General features: G+C 48.8%; 1 protein-coding gene across 9 annotated transcripts in view; it reads right to left on the bottom strand.

Moving 5' to 3' along the window:
• The window catches only part of WDFY4 (WDFY family member 4), a 285,745-nt gene that overhangs the window by 31,558 nt on the left and 241,469 nt on the right, over nt 1–12,718 (bottom strand). For 5 of the 9 annotated variants that reach the window (XM_025466320.3, XM_025466318.3, XM_025466319.3 and 2 more), the window contains 4 exons: nt 11,411–11,453; nt 10,133–10,252; nt 8,047–8,164; nt 6,323–6,432 (listed from right to left, as the gene is read on the bottom strand). In XM_025466320.3, the coding sequence (XP_025322105.1) occupies nt 6,323–6,432; nt 8,047–8,164; nt 10,133–10,252; nt 11,411–11,453 (391 nt within the window). Of the gene's footprint in view, nt 1–170; nt 281–6,322; nt 6,433–8,046; nt 8,165–10,132; nt 10,253–11,410; nt 11,454–12,718 lie in introns of those variants that run through there. The other 4 variants (XR_004810033.2, XR_004810034.2, XR_004810035.2 and 1 more) reach the window with 4 other exon arrangements.

Raw genomic sequence — 12,718 nt, 5'->3', positions numbered from 1 at the left:
AGGTCACTTTGCTCTTGGGTTGAAATTAGGGGATGATGCCCACCATCAGATTTAAATTGAAATGGAAACAAAATAGGGTGAGAGTGTTTTTAAATAAATCTGCACCTAACAAGTGGCTCATTGAAACATATTAAGAGCTTTGCATATTTAATCTGCAGCCGGAGCCTTACGTCTGCAGGAGATTGATGCCTTCTCGTCCTCCTGGATTCCTTTTGCAGCTTTTATGAGTGCTGATGGTAATCTCCTGAGAAACAATATGATTTGGTAATAAAAAGATTACCTGTATTAAATAAAAATAATATATACATAGGAAATATTGTTAGTGCTACAAATCTGGTTAAAGATATTACCACAAAGAAAAATGTTATTTTTTTCACAGCTGTCTAATGCATTTTAGCAAAAGTAATATCTTTAAAACTTAAGCCTGTATTATTTATAAAGGAAGCAATAACCGATTTTCCTATTTCCTATATTAATAAATGTATTTGCATACATTTGTTTCAAAATTAATGGGTTTTCTCACCTCTGCAATACAAAAGAAATGCCAAGTTCCCTAGAAGAAAAAGAGGAGCTGCTTTGTTGCTTATACTGTAAGTCTGTGGGTGGACACAGACTCTGGGGCCTACCAGCAGTGAGTCTCAGCCAGGACTGGATTCTCAGGAAAGGAAGGAAGGGGAAAAGGAATAGAAGACAGAGAAAAGGAAGGGAGAGAAGGAGTGAGACAGGGAGACACAAGGAGGGTCCACAGAGCACCACCATAAGGAAAGTCCAAACCAAAATAAAATAAAACCGCAACAAAATTAAGTCTAGAGACCAGATGGAAACCAAACAATCAGGGAGAATTACTAAGTCAAGATTTGCTCCTAAATCTATTTTGCAGATATTCTTGAATATCAAGAACAATGAATCCTATGCATACCCAACATGCTGAAAAGATAATAGTAAGATTATTATTATCACGAAGGAACAACCTCTTGTCAGCAGAAGACTTTTCCCATGTGATATTATAAGAGCTAGAAGACAAGGCAGCCAAGGCCGGAGGTTTCTGAGGCAAGAGGTAAGGCTTTGGATTTTATGCCCAATTGACAATCACTCCATGAAGACGCCAGAAAGATATTCTGAATGTCTAAGGGCTCAGAAACAATATGAGCCTAGGTATCCTCCCTCAATTAAAATCCTTTACGGAGGTGTAGAATTTTGCTAAGAGATGAATCAAAATTGAAAACAAAAATAATAGAGAGAAATGGCCAATAAGGACTTCCGTTGGACACAGACGGGAGTTCAGATTAGAAGAAAGTACACGATCATAGTACATCTATTAAAACTGGAATCGGTCTTAAAAGGATGCTATGTATTAAAGGCACTACTCACTGTGTGCAGGGCCATGATATCCATGTGCACCTATGTTCCGGGGTGACCGTTGTGGGTGTAGAAATGTGTGTGAGCCTGTGAGTGTGCATGTGTGTGCACCTGCGTGTGAGGTACCTCCTGCAGTGCCAGGTGCACACAGGAAGAGGTGCCCCAAGAGCCCCACCCCGACTCCGCTTGCCCTTTGCAGGCTAGACATCAAGGAACAATCCTTGGCTTAGGTCCCAACCTCAGTGTGTGTGGGGAAGGTAACCAGGGGCTCATAAGAAGACAAGGAGGGGATCCCTGGGTGGCGCAGTGGTTTGGCGCCTGCCTTTGGCCCAGGGCGCGATCCTGGAGTCCCGGGATCGAGTCCCGCGTCGGGCTCCCAGCATGGAGCCTGCTTCTCCCTCCTCCTCCTGTGTCTCTGCCTCTCTCTATCTCTCTATGCCTATCATAAATAAATAAATCTTAAAAAAAAAAAAAAAAGAAAGAGAAGGAAAGGAAAAAGAACTGAAAAGTTATTGGGAGCAGAAGATAAGATATGGGGGGAAGGGAGGAGGGGTGGGGTCCTGGGACAGGGGCAGAAGGGAAAGAGCAAGTGCATCCTCAGGGCAATTTTGAGACACCACCACCACCAAAGACATGAAGGGGCCAGCGTGTGCAGTGGGGGAGTCTGCAGGCTTCCTCAGAAAATGCCAGACTCTTAACATCCCATCAGGAAGCTGAGCTGTCAGCCCCATAGCGCATTTGGGGGCCCCGTGTACCAGCGGGGCTGCCTTGTGAGTCTTGCTCTCATTGGAGGGTGGGCTGACCCCAAAGAAGCCATTAGCTGTCCCCCTTTAGGATGTGGCGCTTCCCTCAACAAACAAAACGCAGGGGGATTTTGAAAAGCCTGCTGCCTACTCGCATGGGAGGATGGTAGACTTACCAGGGTGCTTGGAAACCAGCCGCAGGGCCTTCCTGGGGCACCTCACCTCATCTTTACCTCCTACTGAGGCAGGGGTTATGTTAAAGGAGGAGGAATGGAGACTCGGAGACTCGAGACTCGGCTCTTCAACACTAGCAATTAGAAGGTTCTAAGGCCAGGACTTCGTTCCGGGCCTGCCTGCCTCCACTACAGGATTCTTTTCTAATGCTCCTCCTCCAGGCGGCATGATGCTAATTAAGCCTTTGTTTTGGGCACAGCTTCGGGCCCTGGACCTGGATCTGCAGCCCGGCACCCGGGAGCCGCCAGGAGCCCCGATCTCCACTCTGCGGTTAGCGCACGTTAGTCTTCCCCGCCGACCAGCCGCCGGGCCCGGGAGGTTGGGAACACCCTCCGCACTGCCGCTGACAGCCGCCCCCGCCCGGCCGTGACTGCGGCCACACGGCCTGTAGGTGTCCCTCGCACGGCCGCTGTGCCCTCCTGTGCCCTCTCCGGGGCGCCGCTGCCTGGCCCTGCCCGGGAGGCCCCGCGCGCTGGCCAGGGGAGGGCTGGGGGCCCCGCTCCGGCGCACCGTGGTCTCAGGCCTCCGGCCTGCATCTCGTCACGCTGCCTGTGGCACGTCACCTGCCCCGGTCGCCCGGGCCGTGCCATCTCTTCTGGGTTGTGACGGTCTATCCTTGTAAGACGGGTTTGAGGCGGAAGATCAAACACAGAAACCTCAGAGGAACGTGCCGATTCCAAGAGCAGCTCGGAGTTCAGAAGATGCAACGTGAAGGGGAAATAAAGCACACCTCACGGCCAGGGATGGGAGGGGCCACACGGCAATCCCAGCTGGTGTGTGAGAGGTGTGCCCTCTGTCCACACCCCGCTCAGGGGACAGGCCGCAGCGCCCAGCAACACTGTGTCCCTCCCCCTCCCCCCGCACTGGGCCACACCGCGAGCCGCATAGACCCAGCTCTCCGCACCAGAGGCACTGGCGCCGCGAGCCACTGAACCGAGCAAGCAAGTCCCTCGGGCTTATTCACACTAACAGGCAAGAGGCAGTTTACTTCATGCAAAACAGGGAAGCATGCCTTTTGCTACACTGACTCTTGCAGGCACACCTGGCCTGGAGACACCTGACATTCTCAGTTCCCTGCTCTCCAGATAAATAAAACAAGAAGGGGGTGCCTGGGTGGCCAGTCGGTTAAGCATCTGCCTTTGACTCAGGTCATGACCACAGGGTCCTGGGATGGAGCCCCACATCCGGCTCCCTGCTCAGTGGGGGAATCTGCTTCTCCCTCTCTGTCACTCCTCCCCTGCCGCTTGTGCTCTCCCTCTAAAATAAGTAAATAAAATCTTTAAAGAATAAAATCAGAAGGGCTCATGTCTGGATTCTATACCTTTTCCACCTTTCTTACTCTTCCTTATCCCGTGGTCCATGCTGGGGAATGGAAGTCTAGTCTGTTGAGAATATGGTGAGGATCCTTTCCTTGTCACCACACAGGGGTGAAGCAAAGGTCTCTTAAGAAGAAATGAACCTGCTCCCTAGATGGCAGGGTGGAATAGAGGAAAGAGCCTGACTCGAGGAAGATGGCAGAACATTCCTCAGGAGGTCTGTGAAGGCCCCAGGACTCCCAAAGGAGATCAGGTGTATTCCCCCCAGCCTTTTGCCCATGCCCTTGGAAGCTCAAACTCATCTTTTAGTCTAAGGAAAAAGCAGAAGATAGTGGGTTTTTCTTATGGCCCACTAGAAGAGGCAGTTAGAAGTAGCACACATGGGGAGCCCAAATGATTTCAACTCAGATGGGCCAACATGCCACAGATAGATTTGAGCCAGGGAAACCAGGAATCACATCGGACTTCAATATGGAGCCAAAGGGCTGAAGCTAATGTAACTACATATATACCATCCAAAAGCAGATAAAATGGGTTCTGGCCATTTTGCACTGGTTTAGAGCATCTCAAACCAGTTTGGTGAGGTCACCAGTGGATCAAACTAGCTTAAAAAAAGCTCAAACTAGTTGTGACTAACTTCAGAGTGGCCTTAACCCAATATCTTCATGGAATTGCGGCACACCCGTTTCATCTGGCTAATGCCATCCTGGAATGCTTCTATACAGTCCAGACTGTCTTGAATTAGCTTAGCCCAGAGGGGACCAGCTTGAAGTTCAGGCTTACTCAGATTTGATCTGGCTGATTGCAGGGAGAAGAAGGAAGGTAACAATGATTGATCACCTATGCAGTGCCCAGCCCTGACCTACAGGCTTTACCCACATTTCCTCATCTAATCTCAACAGCTCAGAGAGTTGTGTATAATTAACCCTCACTTCCAGAGATAATATAACTTGCAGAAGATTCTGTTATCTGTGAAGTAGCAGAGCTGGCATATAAATCTCATAGCTGGTGCCATTTCGATTCCACTCTGCCTCTTGTCCACGTGAGAGGACCTTTAGTAACAGGTAGAGATGGGGCTTTAGAGCACGGGACCCAAGGGACAAAAGAGAGCGATTAAAGCATCCAGAACTGCCTGGAGGGAATGCCTTAACGGAATGGAATGCACCACCATCATCATCCACTGTGATCATCACTTCTTGTGGATTAATGAGCAACATCTGGATGGGATTCCTGGCACGGGCTATAGCTCTGGGACCATTTGTTCTCCAAACCAAACTTACTTAAAATGCTTGTTGCCTGAGAAAGGCTCAGGGGAAGCACACTTATTATTTTTGAGTGATGAATTTCCATGGAGAGGAGTTTATACAATGTCTAGACAATCCATGCCTTTAAGGATGGAGAACACTATGCCAAGACACAGAAGACAGGAGGGAGTTTGTTCCTAGTTGGAGAAATCACTTTGACCTTGTCTACCCATTCCTGCCTAGGGCTCAGGAATTGGATTTAGTGCTGATGCGGCCTTTGGTCTTTCAGGGGCAAGGTCATCTGACCACAAGTGTGGCCTTGTTGGTGAGGTCAGACCAGAACCCACAACTCCTGGAACGCTCATATGTTCTGTTTGATGTACTTCGCTATCAGAGTAAGTCTGTGCATATTCATGGCCTGTTGCCTGCCATAGCTTATGCCTTCCTCTCCGCAGGACACTTGTGAGGCCTGGAGCAGGTCAGACCCTACTCTTGGGCTGTGTGCTGCACTCACTTTGGGGCTGACTGAGCCAGCTGGTTGCAGCTGGGTTGCCCAGTGGCTCTCCCCAGTCAAAAGCTATGCCCCTGGGACAACCTGGGAAGCAGGAGCCCAGTGATAAGGTCGGAAAGAAAAGAGAGAAAATTAACTTCTAGCCTGCCTGCAAAGGACTCTATCCCAGCAACCCCACGTGCCTTCCACAGCACCACCCACTCAGAGCCAGACTTGCTCACTTCACACTGGGTAGGGCTGCCAGGTAAAACACAACGGGGCCCAGCTATACTTGAATTTTAGATGAACAACAAATAATTTCTTAGTATAAAAAAATTCACTGTTTATCTGAGATTCAAATTTACCTGGGCATCCTGTGTTTTGTGAAATCTGGCAACCCTACACTGGCATGATGAGTGGTCTATTGCTTTATGGGTAGGTAAGCTGGTTAGTTTCTTTCTCTGGTTCAGCTATTCCTTATTCAAATATTTTGTCCTTTTAAGCCTTTCACCTTGTACTTAGGGTAGCTGTCTCTGTTCTGACGTCGCAAGTGATATTCTTGTCACTCTTCCTTCTCTGTGTTTATTTTTCCAATTTCCGACCACCTATCTTCAAGGAAGTCCTCAAGCTTTCTGCTTTTCCTTTTCCACTAAAACCTATTTATGTTAAGTATTCCCTCCCCCCCCCCCCATATCTTTTATTCCTTATTTTTAGAGTCTTTTTGCAACACTGTTGGGCAGACACGCAGGTCACCGCAGGTCACTGACAATGACAGCCTGCCTCAGCTGGACCACCTAGAACCCTGGAGTCAGCATCAAGTGGGAATCCCTAGCTGAAGATTGGATTTCTAGCAGGGAGATCCCTGCTTCATCCAAGCCTAGCTCTTAGTCTGTGAGATAAAGTTGTGTGTGTGGGGGGGGCGGGGGGGGAGCTCACCTGCAGAGAGCAGAAGGCCTGGGTATAGGGTGGCATCCGGACCAGGTAGGAGGCGACAATGATGGCCGAGGAGTAGTGAGTGTAGTAGTGGCACTGGACAGTCATGTCTCCTGCAATGAAAGGATACATCTGGGGTGGATTTCCCACCTGGGCTGGGAAATCCTATAGACACACAGGCTCTATGATCCTCAAGCATGAGAACAAGCCCTGCTCAAGAGAGCACCTGCAGGCCACTGGAGCCTTGGTTCTGCTCACAGATGTCATTATAATTTGGCCAGTAATCCCCAGTGGTGAAAAGCCTATTCAAGACCTTCAGCTGCACCCTGGGTCCTCAGTGTCCCACTCTCAAGAATGTGGGCTGAGCCAGGCTCTGGGAAGTCTGGACTCCAGATTTATGGGGAAAAAATGCTTTGGTCTTCTAAGTTAAGGGCTATGTAGCAAGCCCCAACATGCCTACCATCCCATCACCGCAGTCGGCAAAGGCCTGACCCAGCTCCCTGCAGTGACTGCTCAGCCATCTGCTGCCAGCCCCATGCCTAGCCCAAAGCCCTTCCTTGTGCCAAGTCAGTTGTTTGGGAGGTTGGTGGAGGAACTTGTACAATGTCCCAAACCCAATGGGCAGCTCCAATGCACACCCAGGGTGAGATGGGAGAGAATAGGGCCAAAGCTAGTGAGATCCGACGCTCCCTTGGTCTGCCTCTGTGAAAAGTGCCTGGCCACGCCTGGCTACCAGAGGAACAGCACCTGGGTGGGGGACCTGGGGGAGCCCTAATGATTGAACTTCGGCCTCAGAAGGAAATAAGCAGGGAAAGGAGGGGCTTGCGCAACCATCCACATCCTCCCATCTCCCCTGAGCAAGTCTGAGTGCCAGCCTCATGTAGTGCGGGGGTCCCAGGCAGGCCTCTACGGGGCTGTGCAGGATGCGGCAGGAGCCTCCTTACCCTGCTGAGAACCTGCTCACCTAAAGCAACGGTTCAATAAGCCTTCCCAAAGCACGCTGCTTCTGGTTCCCAAGGGAAATTTTCATGGTTCATGGATGGCTCTCCCTTATTTTAAATTACATGTTTATTTCAAAGTGTTTGAAAAAACCAATATAGCAAGGATCAAATGCATGATAGATAAATGTCTTTTTAAAATACACTCATCAAAGTTTAGAAGTGAATAGATCAAAAGAAAAAAAAATTAAGGCAATAAGAGTTCAAGTCTCCTGTGAATGTGGCAAAGATTGTGCAGATGAACAAAGTTTGGGAAGTAGGTTCTAGAGCAAGACAAATACTGGCTCTGCTGTGATCTTGAATGCGTTGCCTGAACTCTCTGAGTTTAATTCCTTCTCTTCAAAATGGACCACTGTGTTTACGAAGGCAGGCTGGCCTGTGCCTGGAACCTAGAAAGTGCCGAGTGAATACACTCTCTGCTTCTGCTTCTGCTGGCCCCTTCGGTGGAGGTATTAGCTCTTAGCACAGTAGTTCTCAGTCCCTCCAGACCTCACCACAGCCGTACTTAAGTCAGGATTTCTAGAGGTGAGCCCTGGACATGAGTGTGTTGGAAACCTGCGCGGGTGATGCCTCCGTGTAGCCAGGGTGCAGGCCAGGGCACTAGAGCTGTCCCCTGTCCAAATGTCATTGTTTCCACGTTAGGTGAGAGCCTAAACAGTTACCAACGACCATTTCAAGGCATTCAGATGAGCAACACTGCAGAAAAATGTCAAGCTGGGATTTACCTACCTTCGGTCTTCTCCACTTCTTTAAACCTCTGGATGAATTTCAGCTTCCTTTCCTTGGTCTGAGCCCCCATGGGCTTTGAGAGATCTCGGAAAGTCTTGGGATTCATCAAGTTCAATGTCTAGAAGGCAGATGTGTGGTTCGAGTTAACTCCCCTCAGACCCTCTTGTACCCCAGCGACACTTCAAGAGCCACGGTCTTTAGTTTTATGGTTCTCTTTATTGGTTTATTGTCATTTGGTCTGAACCCCCTCTGGCGATTAGCAGGCGTGCTGGGGTTTTACGGCCCCAGAGCCAGAGATCCACAAAGACTTAATAAGGGAGAGGAGGAAAATAAAGAGGAGGGGAAGATTGAGTTCACACTGAACCTGTTCCAAGTTGACCCAAATTAGAACATCACCACCACTTACTGAAGAGACTTTCAAAAGAATCCCTGTTGTCCCGGAGGCACTTGGCTCCAGCCCCCACAGAGAGCACTGTACGCTTCAGTAGTTCATGGTCCTTGCCAGGGAGCAAGCTGACTCTCTAGAAGTTAGCAGTCCTCTGTTCCAGAGGGAAGTGTGAGCCCCCTCCCTTCTGGGCAATGACAGCATGTAATGTAACCCCTTCCCCTGCCCTGGAGAAGATCATACAAGGCAGTGGAGACCTGAAGGTTTTAAGGCCAGGTATCCTAGGATTGTTTGCTTTTAGCAGAGATGTTCTACGTGTTAGCAGAGGAGCTGTGTATTCCCCAGGGTTTTCATGTCTGATAGAAACTGTTTCTTTATACTTCCTTTCCTTTTGGCTAGCAGTGAACCACTGCAATCCCCTGGGCGGGCAGGGTGTGTCCCCATCCTGCACCTGCAGAACCAGGCGTGGGGGCAGAGGGAAGCAGGCAATTCTCACACCCCGGTGACAGATGACCCACCTGGAGAGCCATGCTCAGCCACGGCTGGTTTTGCCAGGACAGACTGGGGCTTCAGAGCTGCTAGATCTTCTGATTCTCCAAAAGATATTGGAGAGCCAGATTTTAAGGAGAAATCTCCTGATGTTTAAATACGGGTAAGTAATCAAAATTTCAAGCCAAACAGAAGGGGCTTGTAAACCACCACTTTGCAGCATGTGAGTTAAAGCTGGGATTTGCATGTTTCATTTTTGAAATACCTCAGCCTCAGATGGATCATTAGGGAAATAAAAGGCAACATATGGATGGCAAAAAAAGTTTTGTGTTAAATGTCTTACATCAAAAGACTGAGGCCCCTTCTCCCAAATCCTAGGTATGGGCCTGGATTCCAAGCAGCCCTCGGCAGGACTGGCAAGGGCTGGTCTGAACCAGGACTTATTCACCTTTGGTCTTTATACACTAAGCCCAACACACCTCTTGATGGCCAGAGCCGAGGTGGTCAGGACAGTGCTCTACAGCCAGGTCATTCCCAGCAGTGTCACTGTGGCCCAGCTGTGTCAGCTTTCTTCCTCCGTCCCCTGCCTGCTGAGGTCCAGGGGCACAGGCCAAAGGATGGAATGATCTGGTCTTGCCATCAGCTCCCCCTGTCCCAACATGTCTTGGTCCAGATCCTGGGTGACGTCCACATACCAACATCTCAATGGGAAGTAGTTGTTAGTTGTTTTCTACGACAGGCTACAGGGGAGTAGTTTGTTTTCGTTGGGTCTCTGGGTCTCTCTCTGGGTCTCTCCTTTCCTCCACCCCAGACCCACCCAATATATGTTGATTCAGGAAATAAACTCCGTGGCCTACTTCACTGGAAGGACCACCATCGGTCCATGGCAGTGTCTCAACAGATGGGTATCAGCTGCCTTGATAGTAGTGAAAAAGCCAGGAAACCCCCTGGGGCACATGTGAGCAACTGTCCTCTTTGTGCTGGTCATCCCACAGGTGTGTGTGTGCGGGGGGTCCCCTTCCCATAGGTGGAGCTAGACAGGAACTCAAACAGCTGGTTCCTGTCTAGCAAAGGCCTCCTCAGGGGTGAGGGCTGAGCAGCCGTCAGGCCCAGGTAGACCGAATCCCCATCTGCGTGCTGATCTAGCATGCTCTGGTCTTTAGGGTCAGAAAGCCTCAGGACATCTAAAGAGTATCCACGGGAATACTATACCTGTGAGGTGTAATCAGCCAGGACCCAGGGAAACACTGGATACTGCATATAGTCATTGTAGGTCCTTCCAGCCACGGTGTTGAGGTACATAAGATATTCGAAATTGCTGATGTCCCTTTTCTACCAGAAGGAACAATGAGGAGTTAACCAAACATGGCTGGCATCTTCCTAAGGGCCATGGGGGTCTATCTCTCAGCCCTCTGCAGCCCTCCCCATGCAGGTGAGAATAGGCGCACACACCTCCACCATTCCCGGTGAGCCTGCTCACAAGCCGGGCCAAATCAGGGAGGCCATACGAATTTCAAGGTGAACTGAAGCAAAGTCGGCCAGGAAAAAATCGTATGTATATACATATGCGTACATATATATATAGCTCAATAGTCCAAAGCCAAGGATAAAGCCTTCTTTTGTTTAGTTGTTGGGTGTGATACTCAAAAGTTGATTAAAATAAGAGCATGGATGCTGTGGGTGAACTTACTGCTGACCTTTTTATGATTAAAAAAAATCAGCTGAGGGGACCTTGCAATCACAGAGAAAGAAGCCTTCAGAGGCTGAACAACTGTCTTCCTCTGGGAATTTAGGGATTTTCTTTTCTGTCCTGTCTTATTGGGACAACACTCATTGTTAGGGCCTTAGAATGTGCAATCAAGGTATTGATTTGTACAGGGACTCTATTTTGGAGAAATTACCAAGGCCAATGAGTGAATGAACAATCCTGTAGAGCTGTCACTTCCTACATGGGACCTGAATGCTATGATCTCCCTTGGCCTCTCGTGGGGAAAGGATTTTGGACAAGAATGACCAAGAGATAATTTCTTGTTGCCATGTGATCTCTAGGACCTACTCTCTTGGGCACCTTGCCTTTCACTGAGAATCACTGGCCAAATGTCTGTTCATTCAAGCTGAGAGCCATGTAGGTCTTCCCAGAACAAGAAGGGAACGCTTGTGCCCCTCTGCACTGTGTCCATTTATAAATAGGTGTCTATCTGCATGCATGGAGCACATGCACATGGAGGGACGTGTCTACACACACACACACACACACACACACACACACACACACACACACACTTCTGACTCCAAGCCTCAAGTACTACTTTCATTCACTGAGATCTTTTTAGGGAAGTATTAGGGATATTTTGGTAAACTAAAAAAATAAGATCCCTCCTGCGTCACCCTCATGCTTTGTCTCTCCATCACTGGGGCCTGAGCTTTTTTATTATTTGCCTTCCCAGAGGGTCTTCTCAGACCTAGAGTCCTCTAAGGGGGTCACTATACCTGCCACCTCTGCAGCATGGTCCTATCGGAGCCCGGGTATCTCCTGTGGGGCAGAAAACAATGACAGTGACCAAATATCTCAATTCACAAATGAGGGGAGACATGGGAACTTCTGGGACTCTGTGGGACCAGGGCATCCAGGAAAGCCACAGACTCCCCAGGGCATATAGCAGCTCTCCCAACAGGCTTACAAGATTATTATACAAGCTCTGCTTGCCCCCACACTACCCTACTGAAGGTTGGGCTCTTGTGGTTAATTTTGCTCTGCTGTGATGCTGGAATGTTCTACTGCTGCCTTAAGTGTGGCCTGTGGGGAAGTCCCAGGGCCATGAAGAAGCAGGCTCAGAGGCCTCCCTGGGGCTCCCATAGCCATGCCTCAGCCTTCTTTACCCATGTACATGTAATATATGTGATTATATTATACTGCACATATGTGACTATACTACATGCACATTTTAAAAATGTGGAAGGCCACAAAATATAAGAGTCTTCAAACTACCACTCCCAATCAAGAAGTAGTTAACGGTTTCCAGAATCATTTTACCCCTATACCTGCCTATATGCTTATATCATTGCTGTTGTTTTTTAAATTGATGATACATGAGATAATCTTATCTGTGCTTTGTCACTGGCTTCACAGTGGAGTGCGGTGGAGTCACCTTGCATTGCTCTATAGCCTTCATCTCTTTAGCAGCAGGACCCCATAGTACAGATGGATTGGGACTGGTCGAGCCTGCCTCACGGTGGGTTTTGTCCTTACAAATGACCTTTCTGTGACCACTTCAGGTCATAAATCTCGGGATCTTCTGTGAATGTACCCATGAGAGAAATTTCTGGCAGCAGTACTACTGGGATAAAAAGTATGAGCATTTTCAAGTTTGCTACATATTGCCAAACTATCCTCTTAAAACGCTGTACTGATTTATGTTACTACAAATACAATTAAGAAATACAAATCAAACCAAAGAAATACCATTTTTGATCAATGTGGTAGGAAAGGGTTTAGAAGTGCCACAAGATGCTGTGCTGGGAAGGGCATGGGGAGGGGTTCTCTCCACATGAAATGCCCCTTCTGTTCAGTACGGATTTATAGAGCCTGGTTCCCTGACCTCTGTGGTAGCCCATGGTTCCTTTTCCAACTCTGTTTTCTTCCCCCGCTGTCTCCTTGAGACTCTGTTCTACTCTCAAGACCTGTGTTCAAGCTGTTCCACCAAACCAAAGCAAATCACGTCTCCCCTTTCCAGCCACTTCCTCCTCCTTGGTCCCATTCAGATGCCCACAGATGCCAACCCACATGCATTTTATGTT

This window comes from Canis lupus, chromosome 28 (genome assembly GCF_003254725.2).
Source record: "Canis lupus dingo isolate Sandy chromosome 28, ASM325472v2, whole genome shotgun sequence".
NCBI classification, from domain to species: Eukaryota; Metazoa; Chordata; class Mammalia; order Carnivora; family Canidae; genus Canis; species Canis lupus.
This window is presented reverse-complemented; position numbering and strand designations above follow the sequence as displayed.